At 40.9% G+C, this 18,372-nt stretch overlaps 1 protein-coding gene across 2 annotated transcripts in view; it reads left to right on the top strand.

Annotated features, from left to right (window-relative positions):
- Positions 1–18,372, top strand: part of PGGT1B (protein geranylgeranyltransferase type I subunit beta) — a 66,584-nt gene that overhangs the window by 20,832 nt on the left and 27,380 nt on the right. For both annotated transcript variants that reach the window (XM_007055410.4, XM_027817833.3), the window contains exons 3-4: positions 7,054–7,121; positions 15,816–15,967. In XM_007055410.4, the coding sequence (XP_007055472.1) occupies positions 7,054–7,121; positions 15,816–15,967 (220 nt within the window). The remainder of the gene's footprint in view (positions 1–7,053; positions 7,122–15,815; positions 15,968–18,372) is intronic.

Below are 18,372 nucleotides of genomic sequence, written 5' to 3'. Positions count from 1 at the left end.
CCAACAAAGAAAGTAACAGAGCGCCACTAGCTGTCACCTACAGCCCCCCAACTAAAACCTCTCCAGTACATCATCAAGGATCTACAACCTATCCTGAAGGATGGTCCCTTGCTCTCAGAGACCTTGGGAGACAGGCCAGTCCTCGCTTACAGACCGTCCCCCAACCTGAAGCAAATACTCACTGACGGGTGGGGTCACAGAAACCCCCTTTGGGACTGCTACTTGATGTGTGTAGACTACCTCTGAGCCTGGTTTCCCTGCCACCATGGGATTTCAGTGCTCTGCCTGGTTTGAGCCAGACATGCTTGCCTGCTGCAAACACAGATCCAGGTCTGAACCACATCCCCCACAAGCTGCAGGCTTCACTGAAAGCAGCTTAAGATGTGCTTCTGTCTCCAGCACTCAGATACCCAACTCCCATTGGGGTCCAAACCCCAGTAAATCCGTTTTACCCTGTATAAGCTTTATACAGGGTAAACTCATAAATTGTTTGCCTTCTATAACACTGATAGAGAGAAATGCATAGCTGTTTGACCCACCCACACCCCCCGATGTTAATACATACTCAGGGTTAATAAGTAAAAAGTAATTTTTATTAAAACACAAAAAGTAGGATTTAAGTGGTTCCAAGTAATAACAGAACAAAGTGAATTACCAAGCAAAATAAAATAAAACACGCAAGTCTAAGCTTAATACAGTAAGAAAACTGAATAGAGGCATAGGGGCACCAGTTTAATAATACTGCGTAGGGCCCCATAAATCCTAAGGACAACTGCAAGAGGCATTAGACACCCTTCTCCCTTGAAGACCTGGACTTCACAGATCTCCCTCTCCTATCACATATCCAACACCATATACAAGAAAAAACAACTCGACTCAACTGACAGTTTCTCCTCTGCCTTGGTGGATCCTGCGCTTATTGGCGGATTTGCTCGCCTCAGAGGTTCATGGCAGCCCTAAGTTTGGCCACTTTTGCTGGGGGCTCAAACCTGCCATTCGCTCAGCTAACTTCATCACTGGCCAGCATGGGGAAAAGGAGAACAATCCCCGCAGTCTCTGCTGGCCTACCTAGTGGGTTGGGGGCAGGCCAGAGACCTTCCCCTCTGCGGGGACCCCCAGTCCAGGTCAACTCCTCTTATATAAAATAGGGAGTTGGGGAGGATGGGGGGGAACCCGGGCCCACCCTCTACTCTGGGTTCTAGCCCAGGGCCCTGTGGATTGTAGCTGTCTACATTGTCTCCTTTAACAACTGCGTGACAGCTACAGCTCCCTGGGCTACTTCCCCATGGCCTCCCCCAAGCACCTTCTTTATCCTCACAGCAGGATCTTCCTCCTGAAGCCTGATAACACTTGTATTCCTCAGTCCTCCAGCAGCACTCACTCCCTCCGCTAACTGATCAGAGGTCCTTTTTTAAACCAGGTGTCCTCATTAGTCTGCCTGCCATAATTGATTCTAGTATGTTCTTAATTGGCTCCAGGTGTCTGAATTAGCTTGCCTGTCTTAATTGGTTCTAGCAGGTTCCTGATTGCTCTAGCATAGCCCCTCCTCTGGTCACTCAGGGAACAGAAAACTGCTTATCCAGTAGCCAGTATGTTCGCCTTCTACGACTCTGCTGTACCCAACTGGCCTAGGTCTATCACACAACGCATTCAGCCAGCAAATTAGACTGAAAAATCAACCATAATACAACATATATCATAACCTTTACTATTGCCTCACCATCACCAGTATGATTAGAGGATTATGTTCTCACCAATGTAGAAACATTCACATTCTTGGGCAGCACCATCAGCCAGTACGGTGGAACAAGCCAGGACATCCGGAACAAAATCAGTAAAGCCAGGAAAACCTTCAGGAGGTTAAATACGGTCTGGAAATCATCAACATACAAAACCGAACTCAAGATATATCAGAGCTGTGTAATTTCAACAGTACTTTATAGTGCAGAATGCTGGGGAATGAGCAAGTATGACCTGTCCAAACTATCTTCATTCCAGACAACCTTTCTCAGAAAAATCCGTATCTTTTGGCCCAGAACAATCTCAAACCAAGATGTATTGAAACAGTTCAGCCAAGAGGATCTGAGCACCATCATTTCCAGGAAGTACTGGAGATGGATTGGCCATCTGCTTCAGATGGAAACTGATTCCATCACCAGAGTACCAACAAGATGGACACCTGAAGGCAAGCAAAAACGAGGCCACCTGAAAAGAACATAGCGAAGAGCTGTGGAAGCCGAGCTGAAAAACCTGGGGCACAGCTGTGGAGCCATTGAAAGACTTGCCAGAAACAGTCAGTAGTGGAGGAGCTTCGTCGCTGCCTAAATGCCAGAGGCATAATGGGAACGTGAAGATGATGATGATGATGAAGAATTTCTGTAGCCATATGACCTTATGTCATTAACCATGTCCTCATTCTCCTCTTCCCTCATTATGTTTCACACTTGTTGCATCTGGTCTAAAATTGAATTATAAAACTTGTTGGGCAGGGGACTCTTGCTACGTGCTTATATGGGGTCCAGCACAATGGGGCCTTCACTGCTCCGCTGAGTAACAGAAAACTCCCTAGATCGAGTTTGAGAAACTTGCATCAGTGTAGTTACTGGTGCAAGTTTCTACTGTAGACATGAGACGCAGATATAAAGTGGGGCATCAACTGGTAAATCACACCAGTGTAAGATGCCTCTGTATCTGTGCACAGTTCATCTGTATTAGGAGCTTGCCGTGTAACTACATTGTCTAGTTAGGTTCTCTAATGTAGACGGGGCTAGGACTTTTAGATCAGAGCAAAGGATGTAACAGCAAAATTAAGGGCGCTTAAGAGCATCTAGTTGAGGGGAATTAGAACACTAACTAGCCTTTTATCTCTAGAGGCCCTTGAGTCAATCCAGCTATGCTAATACAGCTCAGAGAGGCATATTTGAGCTGTGTAGAGCAGTGCTACTCAAAGTGGTGGTCTGCAGATTGGAGCAATCAGCTGCCGGTCCACGGCGAGTTTCCAGGAAAGAAAGAGAAAAATTTAAAAATCACACTGGAATTTCACCAAGAATAATTATCAGTCGATAAAGTCGACAATATTAAATATTTTCAGAAGCACATATTATAATATTGATGATTATGCCATAGTGCTACAGCATGTTTTGCATGAGATGCGCGAGTGCATGCTTACCCCACTCCTTCACATATAAAGACCCCGCCCCACGGAAGTTACTATCGAGAAGTTGAATAAAGAGCATCATACGGATCTCTGTGTGCTTGTCATTTGGGACCCCGTCCGAGCCCACTGATCTGAGAATGTAAGTACTAATATTATACATTTTAATAATTATTTTCTATACTATCCCGCCGTATCCCTTACGAGGTAGATAGACGATTGAGCACCACACACCTATAGCCAAATAAACAGTCCTCACTTCCACTATATCCATATATCATTTCATACACTTTCTCATTGTTCTTACTTATGGCCTTCCCCTCTTCTAGAATCAAACCTACGTGTTTCTGCCAGGAAGTTCTCTAAATTCCTTGCTTTCTCCATATCCTTCAGACAGGTAAATCTTATTTTTGACATGCATTATTCATTCTTTCCATATGTTCAAACCATCTTAACTTTCCAATTATTACCCTGTTTGCAATTTAATTTTAAAATGTATATTATCTTCTTATCCTAATATTACTTACCCTATTAATCAATGTTCTCCCGCACATATTTCTCAGTAAAAACATTCCCACTGCGTTTATTCGGCTGTCATCCTAATATCATAAATTAAGTATATACCCAGGGTAATGGAATTTATATTCATTATTTTTATGCGTAATTTACAGATGGCGAAGCGAGGCCCAATTGACATATTTATCTAGCAGGCATCCGGTTGCTGAACACGCAAGTAATTCTGAATCAGGTGACAATGTAAATGAAACCGAAGTATTGTCAACAAAAAGAATTCATACTAGCTTTACTCGGAAATATGACTCCTCATACATTCAGTTCGGTTTTGTAGCCATGAATGATGATGAAGTGCCAAAACCACAGTGCGTTATTTGTGGCGATGCGTTGGCTAACGACGCAAAGAAGCCGTCAAAGCTCAAGAGGATTTAAATACAAAACATAATGAAATTAGTTCAAAGCCGAAAGAGTTCTTTGAAAGAAAGCATGTTGATTTAAAAGGCTGTCAGAAACAGATCCTTGAAGCGTCACGCATAAATACTTGTGCTCTGCGTTGCTAAGGCTAAAAAGCCATACACAATCGGTGAAATGCTAGTGATAGGGCTGTATTAAAGATGTCTGCATGGAAATGGTGGGCGAGCCGGCAGTGAAGAAAGTGGCTCAGGTGCAACTTTCAAATGACACTATAGCTCAACGAATTCACGATCTGTCTCACTATATGGAAGATCAGCTCATAGGACAGATTAAATTAGCAACGTACTTTTCTTTGCAACTTGATGAAAGTACAGATGTTGCTAAAATGGCAATTCTGATGGTGTATGTGTGCTTTGAACATGAGGGGTATTGGAAGAAAGAGTTTTTTTGTTTTCTGCTTTACTACCAACAAAAACAACTAGTTCTGAAGTGCTCAAGACTGTGAGTGACTACTTTGTTAACATGTGGGTTGGATTTCAAGTTTTGTGTAGGCGTATGTTCTGATGGCGCTGCCGCAATGACAGGACAGCATTCTGGAGTGGTTACCCAGATTAAGGCACTTGCACCTGAATGCAAGTCGATGCGCTGCTTCCTTCACCGAGAAAGTTTTGCAACAACAAAAATGTCAACAGAACTAAATAGTGCTCAGCGAAGTCGTAAAAATTGTGAACCATGTAAAGGCAAATGCTTTAAATTCGAGACTATTCGCTGCATTATGTGATGATAATTGGAGCTGATCATAAACAGCTCCTATTGCATGCCGATGTACGTTGGTTATCGAGGGGAAAAGTCCTGTCAAGAGTATTTGAGCTCTGAAACAAGCTTGCCGAGTTTCTTCAGGACAAAAAACCAAATTGGTCACAATTGTTCCGAGATGTGGATTCGATAGCCAAGCTGGCTTATTTGGCTGATATCTTTGCCATCTTTAATGATCTCCACACCTCCATGCAGGGAAGGATGGCTTTGTGTCTTACAATGGCAGACAAGATGGATGGACGGACAGAAACTAAAGCTAGAAGCATGGAAGAGTTGAGTGTCAAGAGATTGTTATGACATGTTTCACAAATTAGTGACAATAAACACCGATGCAGGCGAAGACCTTAATGTTACATCTCTACAAAATGTCATCAGTGAACACTTGACGAATTGGCAGAACGTTTAGTTTTACTTTCCAACAGAAGATCCACGGAAAGGGACTGGATGGATCCAAAATCTTTGTTCCATTGGAAGATGACTTAATTGTCACTATGGAGGATAAATTGTTGGAGCTGGCTGCTGACGAAGGATTGAAGATGAAGTTTCGAAACTACAACATCACTAGCTTCCTTTTGGATAAAAGTAAAAGCAGAATATCCTGAGCTTACTGAAATTGCTCTGAAAACTCTTCTCCCATTTCCTTCAACATACCTCTGCGAGACTGGCTTCTCAACCATGAGTGTCATTAAGACAAAGTACAGGAATAGTATGGATATTCTCCATTGTGCGTGGCACTGTCCTCAATTGAACGACGACTGGATAAGCTGACGAAGAAGCAGGCTCACCTTTCACATTAGTAAAGGTTAAGGTTTAACATGCCTATTATTGTGTTAATAAAATAGCTTATCAATTTGATATTTTAGTATTGACATATTTTCAAAAATATGTCTTCAATTTAATGTTACCTATTCCTTTCCATCTTATTTTTATTTTTTTAACCTTTACTTTATTCATTATTTTTGATTTTATTACTTATATATAATGTTTTTATAATGTCTTTGTTAAGAGACTGCTGGTTTGATTTAATATTTTTTTATTTGTATTGTAATATTTGTTTACAAAATAAACATAAAATAAAAATGTCTGCCAACTTTTATTTTATTCATTGTTTCCGATATAAATTAATATTATTACGAATGTTCAAATATTTGCTTGGATCATAAACTAATAGTAGTCATTTTACACCATCCACACAGATGCACAGCCTTTCAGTCAGTCTTCAGTGTATTTAAATGGGAACATCTCCACGAGTACGCTACACTTGGTATGCGCACTCCCATTCCAATTAATACAGTGAAGACTGTTAGTTTTTCTGATCTGATGTGCTACGTGCCTATGCAAGTGCGATAATAATATGGCACAAATATGGTACCGGTGCCTGGCACACTGGGAAAAAAATTGCCAGTCCGCCACATCAGATAGTTTGAGAAGCACTGGTGTAAAGGACCTGGGCTGTACTTGATTTTTGATGGTGTGTGGTATGCATTAGTACTGTACGTCCTAAGTACTCAGATACCATGAAGATCAACACAATATAAAACCTGTAAATAAGAGTTTCACATTTGAATGATTGCTAAGTGAGCAGTTTTCCCTCTTATAAAAGCTTCTCATGCTTCTAGATTTTGGAGGAGAGAAATAAGCAATGCTGTTATTAAATCTTGTGACCTTTCAGGCTATTTTAGTTTGTTAGATCGTATCTTGTGTGGTTTAACATAATGAGCCTATTTACCATCTTTATGAAATGGCTAAAAAATCAGTGCCGACTTAAAACCATAGTAGTTGACTCTGTGCTTTGCAGCTGATCTTAAACAGTCTTGGTGGATGGAAATCCAGAGGAATATAACCTGTTTATGCTATGCATTTTTCCAACTAGGCAATCTCCTCTTTCAAAACAATGGAGGAAATTTCAACTAGTACAAAATATATTTCAGCCAGGTGAAGCCTGTTTTACGCTTGGCACTAAGATCATTCTGAAAAAAACTTTCTGTTCCCTGAAATAATAATATGCTGAGATTGCCAATGTACTGAAAAGATAAAAGAAAGCTATAGTAATATTTTGAATTATGTTGAATTAACACGTCTGGATCCTATCCAAAGAGTTATCATTTTAAATGGCTGTTTCAACAGAGTAAATGAGGTGTTTTTTCCCCTCCTAGGATCAAATTTAAATCGCTGTGGATTCCGAGGATCTTCATATTTGGGGGTGCCATTCAATCCATCCAAGGTTAGTTGGCTGTGTGTGTGTGCGAGAGAGAGAGAGAGAAGACCCCTGTAATAACTAGTAAATGATCTTGTGGCTTCTTCAGAGAATAACTACATAACCATGAAGTGAATATAGAACCAGGAACCCTTTAAAGAAATTAATATTTAATTGTTTGTATTTGCATAGGTGTGTTTTTTTTGTTTTTGTTTTGTTTTAAATCCCCACTGCACCCCCATACAGTACTGTTTCTCTGTTTACAAATGGTTATGGAGAAACTGATGTATAGGTTGTGGATTGCCAAAACTACACAGCAAATTGTCAGTGCTTGGTTTAGAAAATGGGAGTTCCTAATTGCAATCTACTGGGTAAAAGTATTCTCTGGTCCAAGAACTACACGTGAATCCTGTCCAGAAAAAGCAGAATTCCACATGGCAGAGGAGGTGCTCAGTGTTCTCAACATTTCTCTTTGTGTTCAACCTCAGGACTGCTGAATCTTACTCAAATATGGTTGAGATCCTACTCACATCTGTTGTGGGGGGTACGTGAATCCATGGGATTTTGAGGATCAAGGGGATGGGAAACGTGGGAAATAGCAGAGCCATTGCTTTTAGTGGTGGGAAACGAAGTGAACAGAGGCTGCTGAAGACGATGGGGAGGATTTGGTAGGCTCCGAAGATATGAATAGACTGGTAAGCTGGACAGGGAGAGGCAGTAGAAGGCAAGGGATCTGTGCAGCATGTGGGAGGGTGGTGAAGACAGGTCAGTTGCTGCTAATATGTGGGAAAGGGAATGTAGTTTCAGGTAGGGACAGATTCCAGCCAAGTATCTGAATGGGGAAAGAAGGGTGGAAGTAAGATCAGAGGATTTTTGTGGGGGTTTGAAACTGGGAGGAGAGGGTGGGCATCTATGCACAGGAGGATATATAAAATTGATTGACACTGGAGCAACAACTTACCTGCTCCTTTTGCATAGCAAATCAGCCAAGGCAGCAGCGCAGTTTCCTGCTTGGGTGCACAGAGTGGCGCCCTTTGTTTTCATAATTTACATCCACAGTTTTCCTTCAACATTCAGCAAGGCTAAAAAATTGTGAAGGGGAGTTAATGCATCTCTGCACTAGGCACTGCATTAGCAGCGTAATCTTTGTGTCTTGATTTGCTGTGGATCTGCCCTCTTTTTTTTTACACCATAGCTTGTGTCTGCATCATTTTACTCCTAACATTGCAATAATCAGATGAATTTGTCACCTGTTATGAGTGGCATTCGCCTCAGTCATAATCCACTACACACTGAACTGTTACGCAGCCTCATGGAAAAAAATCTGTCTCTGTAACAGACTCTTACAGAAATAAACATAGTCGAGGGTCTGTAATTTTTAAGAGTTCTTGTTAAAATCTAATTAACCTTTAAATATGTAAATGACAATCCAAAACCTGAATAAGGTTGTAAACACATCTTCAGTCTGGTACTGTAAGCCAATCCTCTTCAAATCACCATATAATCAGAACCTGATGTCTATCCCACAGCACTAGTGCAACAGTGAGTGAGGGGACTCCTCCACCATAGGGGTAGCTAATAAATTACTGTATCATTCATAATATTTAAATAAAACTTTAAACAATTTAATGCAGTACATTAAATCAGACTCATTTATGCCCAAATCCTCTCTCCTGCACAAAGCTTGAGGAACTGAGCTTAGCAAAAAGGAGTTTGGCTGCGGTCTTGTAACGCACCTTGAAAATGAAGAGTGCGATATAATGTGCTAAATATTGTTACAGGGTGTCAGCATTTCACTGGTGCTTTGTCATTTTGATGCGTCTGTTCAAACAGCACACAATTTAAGACGTGAATCTCCTCTTGTCAGGAAATGTGTTGCTGCCCTATACGCTATCCTATGCTCTTGTAATTTAGCCTGTAGAAAGAAGCCAGGGGATAATCTGTGAAAGTCAATGTACATTCCTTTGTTTAAAAACTATTCATATATCAGCACACTTTTTTACATTCATGCATCAATGCATTGTCTACTGCCTTTGGTAAAAAGGAATTGGATCTGTCTTTGTTATAATTGATATTAAAAAAAGGCTTAAAATATTGCCAATGCTACCTTCTTTCCTTTTTCAAATAAATTAAAGTGATTTACTGAAAGGAGCAAAAATTATGGAACCCTTGCCAGGATAAAGCTGGCTTTAAATGATATAGAAATGTAGGGTTGGTAGACAAACCTCTTGAGGTCCCCTAGTCCCATTCCGCTGTGCCGAGGCAGGACTGGGCATGCAAAGTGGTAGCTCCATAAATTTGTTATTCTCTAAGGTGCCACAAGTACTCCTTTTTCTTTTTTCCTCACCTCTGACACAGGGGCAATGGTAGCTCCTGTGTCCCATCGAACTAGGCCGAGGCTCCTGTTCTGGATGTTGTGATCTGGTATGCTGGGTTGCCGTGTGGCTCAGGTTTGGCCCCCCAGCTTGTGGTGATGGCTGAGAGGCAGCTGAGTTAAACGTGAATGGTGCTGCAATCTTATGGGCCTGGCTGCAATGCCCAGAGAGGGGATCTGGGACAGGAGCTGCTGCTGCAGGGTCAGTTGTAGACACAAAAAAGTCAGACAGATGGGAGAATTACACTATCTGACTTTTTCCTGCTTTGACATACCTGTAGCCATACTTACAGTCTTCAAAATTTAAACTGTTAGACCGTAAAGTGGACTGAGGGGACCCCTAATCAATGACACTTTGGGTATGTCTACACAGCGCTTTAACGTGACTGTATAGTCGCAGCTCCAGTGCTGGGAGAAAGAGCTCTCCCAGCACTGTAATAAAACCACCTTGGTGAGAGGAATAGCTACCAGCGCTGCGCTGTAGCACTTTACAGCGCTGAAACTTGCATCACTTGGGGGTGTTTTTTCACATCCCTGAGCAAAGAACGTTTCAGCGCTGTAAGTGGCAGTGTAGACAAGGCCTTTGTCTTGTAAAACTTCTTGAAACAGGTCATGGTTGCTAAATGAACTTAAAAGCAAAAGGTTTTGTGTCACCACAGGCTGGGTCACCTTTCAGGCTGGGACTCCTCCCCCTTGTTCAGTTCTTTGGGAGTCATTGATGTCATGAGCAGAGATGAAGGAGGAGAGAGGTGAATTGGAGGCCACTGACTCATTCTTATACCACTCTCCCTTCTGAGCATTACCCAAATGAGAGTTGAACTGTCCCTGTGATGAAATGTAAATTTCTTGTTCACACCTTCCCACTGCTGGAGAATGGCTGCTTAAGTAAGTGATAGCCTGCTTAACTTCGATACTTGTCTGGGGGCTGAAAGGCCTGCTTTTCTTAACCTTGGAGCGTGTTATAACAATGATACACAGAGTAGAATCTTATAACTTCACATACAATGTTGATACACCTATTACCAGGACATTAATGTTCATCAGGTTATGACGTTTCAAATAATATCTCACAAGGCATCCTTTGTGTTTTTTTTTTTTAAAAACAACAAAATTTATCATAGTCTTGTAAAAATGGCGAACATAATAGTGCAGACAGTCTCACTATAATTCTTCCAGAACAAAACTTTACGAAACTTTTCAAAATGTACCTTTGGAAAGTCTAAAGGATAATATTTTTGAGAATTACAAATGCCTAAGAATATTAACTTACAATGAAATCTCCTTCTTAACCGTACCATTGCTACTGTGACATTAATTTCAAATGGAATTTCTATAATCTCACTTTATATTTTGTCTTGATTTATTTTACATTGTACTAAATCTGATCTGCCCGATAAGCATAATCTTTCTCTCCAGGAGAATTAAACACTGTGAAGTAAAATTTTAACACTGTTTCACTCCAACTTTTACTAATCTTCCATTTCAGATGTCCATATTTATTGGAGATTGATTTAACCCTAGTGAGAAGCATGTATACACAAAACTCTGGAATGCAATCAATATTTATTGCAGACTACAGCTTTTTCAGTGTCATTGTATATTGTTAGTGCTGGCATCTTTCCTCCTCTTCCTGGACATGTGAAGTAAAACAATTTAAGATTTTGGCTATTCTTGTTTGTATAATCCCATTGCATTAAAAGCTTTGGAAATTCAATTTACCTTTCAGTGTAGATTGACCTACTTGCATGTTATATAAGCAATTGTTGCAAAGTATCATGGAACTTTTCCAAATTCTTTTCACCTTACTTTAATCTATTTGACCAAGTTAGATTGTAAAACACTTGGAAGGAAATCGGGTTACCCTCCTAGGTTACAGAGGACACTATCAGGGCAATATTAGCTCCAAATGTAGGTTTTGTGGAAAAAAGACTTAAACAGTCATTTATAAACTGAATATTTATTGTGATGGAGCTTGATTCTATGGTCCTAGACATCAGGAATTTGTGATAACTCCCCTGGGTGCTTATATTTGGGATCAGAATTCAAAAATGTAGAAGAGCATCTTGGGCACTGGGCTACTGAGAATAAAAGTAATTGAGGGGAAGGTCTGTTGGAGGTAAGGACGTAGTGTTGTAACCTTCAGAGCTGAAGTGCCTAGAATCCTTGAAACCATGTTCCAATCCCAGCAGGGGCAACTCAGTCTTGAAGTTAGATAAATAACGTACTATATAGTTTGCTGATTGGTGGATGTGCCAGAGGAGATGGCAAAACAACATCCCATCTACTCTGCCTGGGCTTTGGACCCCTCTTCCTTTACCAGTCATCTGAGCCATGGGAGGAAGAGCAACATGGTCCTAGGTGTAGAGTTAATGACAGGACTGGAGACTTGTCCCTCCGCAGACCCGATTTGGGAGCAGCTGTGACAGAAGGACATAGCGTGAGGCCCACTATGACTTCCCGTTCTGCACCTCTGTTATCCCTCAATGGAGGGATAACCCCAATAAGGAGGTCTCAGTAGCACCCACCTCTCCTTGTCATATGAGCTAAGCATGGAAATCACACACGTTGAGGGCAGTCTATCCACTGACCTAGAGATTAGTCAGCCTGCCACCATCTGCAGCTGCTGAGCAGGAGGTAAGATGTAGGTGGGTACAGACTCTAGACCTGGACTCTGTTGGTGTTATCCCCTCTGAGAGCAAGTCCACAAGGGCTCCATGGAGCACCCCACTTCAGCCATGTATGCTGAAGGAAAAAGAGCATCATGCTGTGAGTGGAGAGTACCCAGCAGCAGAGACCTGCCCAAATCCAGGTTTTTGGTGTGACAGCAGACTCTGTATTCTGCAATTTAAGCTCTTGACATCTTTTACTCTGGTGTACCTATCTCCCTTCCTTTCTCCTTCACAGTCTCTCCATTGCCAGTCTCATTTCCCATCTTCTGTGCCCCTCTTCATCCTTTCCTCAGTGTCCCTCCTTTTCCCTTCCTCCTTTTTAACTTTCTGCCTTCTACCATTGGCCTTCAGCCCACCTTTGCCCTCCTATTACTTCACAGAAAGTGAAGCTTTGTATGTTGTATCCCTTTCCACCGCTTGGATCTTTTTTCTGATTGGCTCTGTAAATGCTCAAGAGCAAGGACTGTCTCCCTTTATGGATGCACAATGCCTACAGTTTGAGTAATACCATAATTAAATTCATGGTGGTGTTTTTGTAAGAGTAGGGATTTGTCCTGCCAAAGTTTTCTTTTCCTCCTCTCCCCTTGTTGTACAGCATTCTCTGTGCCTATTGTGTGCTTGGCTATCTTGCAGTCTCCACATTGTCAATGAACTCTATGCCGCAGCTGTGGAATTTGGTGCAGAATTGAAGCTTTCATTTAAAAAAAACACAAGAGTTTGGCCTTTTATGGTTGTGAAGGTAACAGCGTTTTATATTGAAGTCGTGTTTAGGTTGTCTTTGGAGTCTGCAGTCCGAGAGTCTGATTTGTCCCCATTCATGAAATGCAGTGGTTATGCTGAAGTATAACAATGTAAATCTCAACATGGATTATTTCATTACTGATCATTCAGTAGAAGTTTATCTCTCGGCACCTTCCTAGTGCCAAAAGCCCTAGCTGTCAAAACCACTAGCTTCCCTTTTGATGCAGTTATGAATTATGATACAAAATTTCTCTAGCACATTGAGGTAGTAAAAAAATGAATTTATAATAAATACAAATAACAAATGGAATATTGCACTGAAAAATCTCAGTTCTTGAGTTTAACATGAATCTGCCACAGAAACTGGGGGCCTTACAGCAGAGTTAGTCCAGCCTCTTAAAGTCTGCAGGGGACTTTGCATGTACAGTGGATTCTGCTTATTAGCAGTCTGTTTCCAGCAAAAAATTGCTATTACCTCGAAGTTGCCAATAACGTTGAAAGTATGTTTGCAGTGCTGCAGCCAGAGAAGGAAGCCCTGGGATGTACTTGCTCTGGCTGCAGCCCCCGAAACTTGCCTACAGGGCTGCTGTCAGAGAAGGAAGTGCTGGGATTTGCTGAGCCCGGGTCCTGCATGCCAGGTCAGGAAGCAACCCAGAGAGCGCAAAGAGAGACACTGTGGAGCTCCATGGGTCCCCAGTGCCCTCACTCTGTGGAAAGACCCAGCATCTGGGCTGCAGCCCCGCTGCTGCCCTACCTGCTGCCTCCTCTCAGAGCCCACAGCACTGGGATTCCGGGGTGCGTGTGTGTGGGAGGGGGGTGTCTCCCACTGGGCAAGGAGGCAGGTGACACAGCCTGTTACCTCTTCTATGGACTGTGCGTTCTTGACCACAAGCAGGTTTGCTGCAGCCAGGGAAGGAAGCACTGGGACAATGCCAAGCCTGTGCCCCCAGCACCGGGGTAGGACAGAGCACAGGGAGAGCTACTGTGTAGCCCCAGCGCTTTTTTGCTTGATTGCAGCCCCACAAACCTCTTCTTCCCCACCCCCCAAAGTTGTTAATAAATGGCATGCCTGTTGGCAAAGTTCAAATCCCTTTAACATTAAAGTAATTGGAGTGGCATCGTTTCACAGTAAAATGTTGGTATTAAGCAAAAGTTGTTGATACTGGGATTGCTATTAAGCAGCATCCACTGTAGCTTATAAAATGCTTGGGGGATCCATCTGAATGAAATGTATTGTCATAATAATAATACCTAGCTCTTATATAGTGCTTTTTGTCAGTAGATCTCACAGCACTTTATAATGGAAGTTAGACCATTATCTCCATTTTACGGACAGAGGAACAATTCATGAACTTATCTAATTCTGTTTTGAACCCAGTTACACTTTAGGCCTTCACATCATCCCCTGGCAATGAGTTCCACAGGTTGACTGTGCGTTCTGTGGAGAAGTACATATTTACATTTGTTTTAAACCTGCTGCCTGATTGGGTGACCCTTGGTCCTTTTGTTAAGTGAAAGGATAAATAACACTTCCCTCTTCACTTTTCCCATATCACTCATGATTTTATAGACCTCTATCATCCCTCCTCCCCTCCCCCGACATCACTTTTCTAAGATAATCAGTCCCAGTCTTTTTAATCTCTCCTTGTATGGAAGCTTTTCCATATCCCTAATAAATTTTGTTGCCTTCTTTGTACTTTTTCCAATTCTAATACCTTTTTTCAGATGGGGGTGATCAGACCTGCAATCTGTATTCAAGGCATGGGCATATCATGGATTTATGTAGTGGCATTTTGATATTATCTGTCGTCTTATCTATCCGTTTCCTAGCAGTTACTAACATTGTTAGCTTTTTTTTGACTGCTGATGTGTACTGAGTGGATGTTTTCAGAGAACTATCCACAGTGACTCCAAGATCTTTCCTGAGTGGTAACAGCTACTTTAGTCCCCATCATTTTGTGTGTATAGCTGAGATTGTTTTCCAGTGTGCGTTACTTGAAATTCAATTTGTAAATGTGATCTGCCATTTGGTTACCCAATTTAGTGAAATCCCTTTGTAATTCTTCGCAGTCAGCTTTGGACTTAACTATCTTGAGTAATTTTGTATTATCTGCAAACTTTGCTACCTCACCCACTTTTCCAGGTCATTTTATGAATATGATGAACAGTATAGATCCATGGGGGACACCACTAATTACCTCTTTTGTGGAAATTGATCATTTCTTCCTACCCTTTGTTTCCTATCTTTTAGCCAGTTACTGATCCATGAGAGGACCTTCCCTCTTAAGCAAACTCAGCAGCCATGGGATAAGTGCCTTAGGTGAGGGACCTTGTCAAAGGCTTTGAAAGTCCAATTCACTACATTGATTGCATCACTCTTGTCCACATGTTTGTTGACCTCCTCAAAGAATTTTAATAGATTGGTGAGGAGTGCTACAAAAGCCATGCGGACGATTCCTGCAACATATCGTGTTTGTCTGTTTGATAAGTACTGTAGTTTCAACCAGTTGCCTGGTACTGAAGTTACATTTACCAGTCTGTAATTTCCAGGATTGCCTCTAGAGCCTTTTTTAAACATGGGTGTTACATTAGCAATACTCCACTCATCTGATACAGTGGCTGATTTTAAGCAATAAGATTCATATCACAGTTGGTAGTTCTGCAATTTCATGTTTAAGTTTTTTTTTAAAGTATTTGTAAACTTCTCTAGCTCCTCAGCAAAGGTGTCAGATGAAGCTGTACAGTTATATAGTTTCCTTCAGGCATGTCTAGTCAGATAATTTCCACTTGACCAAAATTAATGCAAAGATTAACATTATTTACCTTTAAAACATTGTCAAAGGTTTGACTACTTAATTGTAATTCATTGAATACTTAATTGTAATTCAAGAGCTTATGAAATCAAAATAAGTTAAATGTATTTTCTTTTAATTTTAGGGTCCTGGTATATCTCATCCCTATGACAGTGGGCACATAGCAATGACATACACTGGCCTGTCATGCTTGGTTATTCTTGGAGATGACCTGAGTCGAGTAAATAAAGATGCCTGCTTGGCAGGACTGAGAGCTCTCCAACTGGAAGATGGAAGGTACAGGACATTCTTTATTACAGGGTACTCTGGGAAATTTTGAGGAAAACCTAACCATGGAACAAAATATACACTTCACCCGCATAAAATATCTGTTATGTCTTCTCCACCTTCCAGAAGTTTGTTTGCTGTGGCTGGTGTGAAAACTAGAAGATAGGCAAGTTACCAGGTAGTCTGTTGGAGTTTTGAGATGCATTCCAGAACTGATTGATTTCTTAGCCCAGTGCACATTCACTATTGGAAAGTTACTGGCTGGCCTGGTAATGTGATGGTAGTGGTGCCTTTCAGGAGAGCTGAAGTGAACTTTGACACACCCTCACATTCTCTGGTTGTGTAACTCTGTGGAGCGCTGTCAAAGCAGCTTTCTGTGCCTTCTGGGAAGAGAGATTTGCTTAGGTCTGATGACTACTTCTGGCTGACTTAAGAGCGGATGAAAAGTTAGAAGTTGAGATTCAGGGGTATAATTGGGTGGAGAAAGAGGATACTAGGGATCCCTACCATATCTGGATTCTTTTTCTGCAGTCAATAAAGATGAACTCTACTGCATAAACTAGCATTATTGTATTCCTCAGATCCAATAATAGATACTGAGTGATTCTGCTTGTAGTCAGTGAAAGGCAATTGGTCAGGCTGGGGGGGAAAAAAACCAAATCTTTATTTCTCCGTACTCATTTCCTCCAAGCAGTATAAACTTTTTCAGTCTGCCTCCAACACAGTGAGCGAGTGGCATGTGGAGCATGGGTATCTCTCTGTGGTGCTGGAAACACTAGGACTTGCTAGGAAAAAGATAGCAGAAGTGCAATATGTGCAGTACTATGCTACAGCAAAGTTTGACTTTCTGCACAGTCTCTTCAGAATACCTTACAGTCTCTAGAGATGGAATGTGTCTTCTTCAGTGGTAGCTAACTCTGAAGTCAAATGTCAAAAGATTGAAATGTCGTTAGGAAATATGCTTATCTGGGTGCTAATGCCAGTTATTCAGAGCTCTATCCATGCTAGGCACCTTTGATCCAATTTGCAGCCTCTACTGCTGGCTTTATGCCCTGGTGTCATATCCTATTTAGAAGGATACAGATGTCATTGGGACCAAAATCTTTGTGCGTGTCTGTTTTTAAAAAAAACCCCGCAGGTAGTTTTTATTTTAAAACATAAGACTGTTAAAGACCTATTCTGTTGCAGTATGTGTAACCCAAAGTTGTAGCTTAGTACAGAATTATGTGTAATCAGCTAGTTGTCCTGTCTGAATGAGGAACATCAACATGAATATAGCAGAGTAAATCAGACTTTCATTTTTAATCAGACTTCCTTACCTAATAGCTTCCTGTCAAAATGACTCTAGTTATAAATCAGAATGCTGTAGCTTAGTTACTATATTAAGTGTGTATATGATATAAAAAGGTATGTATGCATTTTTTTAAAAACACCTTTTTGATTTTTTTTAAAGCAATATTTGTTTCAGTACTAAAAATAGTGTTTCAACATCACCCATCCAGTGGGGTTGTTGTCTCAAGACTGATCTGCAAACAGTTCTTGTACTGGTTCAAAACCTGTTCAGTTAGTGTTGTGATTTTTTTTTTTTTTAAATAGAAATAGTTAACCAGCACAGCCCTAGTGTGGATCATTATAAGTATAAGGCACCTGGACACTGATATTTATGTTATTTCCCCTTCCTGTACAGGAATCACTACATTGATAAAACACCTCTGTAGCAATATAACTTCATCTAAGCTAAGGGGATTGTACTGCTTTAAATTACACTGATGTAATTAAAGCTGTGCAACTTTTTGTGTGTAAACAAACCCTTAGTGAAAAGAAAAGGAGTACTTGTGGCACCTTAGACTAACCAATTTATTTGAGCATAAGCTTTTGTGAGCTACATGCTCAAATAAATTGGTTAGTCTCTGAGGTGCCACAAGTACTCCTTTTCTTTTTGCGAATACAGACTAACATGGCTACTACTCTGAAACCCTTAGTGGTTGCTGCTATTTCAGTGATATTTTCTAGCTGAGAACATGATACGTCCAACACACTGCAGGACTGAAAATATTGGCTTTCCTGTTAGAAAGCACTGCATATCTGTGTAAAACCTGTTTTAAAGTAAGCACTATATTTAAACTGTTTGTCTGTTTTTGAGTTAAGAATAGTTCAAATTAAGAAGACCGTGTTTGTATTTGTTCTATGTTTTGTGATTCCCAGTTGGTCTTTAGTGGGAATGTAGATTGATTCCTTCTTTGCATGATAAATTGTTATGGTAGGTTTTTAAGTGATTGATTTTAAAGACAGTAAAAAGCATAATTAATGTGTTTTAGTGATCTCTTTTCTTTGTAATTAGAAGAGAGAGGCAAGAGACCCAGTGTACAAACTCAAGTTTTTCTAATAAAACTCTTCAAAAGACTGAGATTTTT

The sequence above is a fragment of the Chelonia mydas genome, chromosome 5, assembly GCF_015237465.2.
Source record: "Chelonia mydas isolate rCheMyd1 chromosome 5, rCheMyd1.pri.v2, whole genome shotgun sequence".
Lineage (NCBI taxonomy): Eukaryota > Metazoa > Chordata > Testudines > Cheloniidae > Chelonia > Chelonia mydas.
This window is presented reverse-complemented; position numbering and strand designations above follow the sequence as displayed.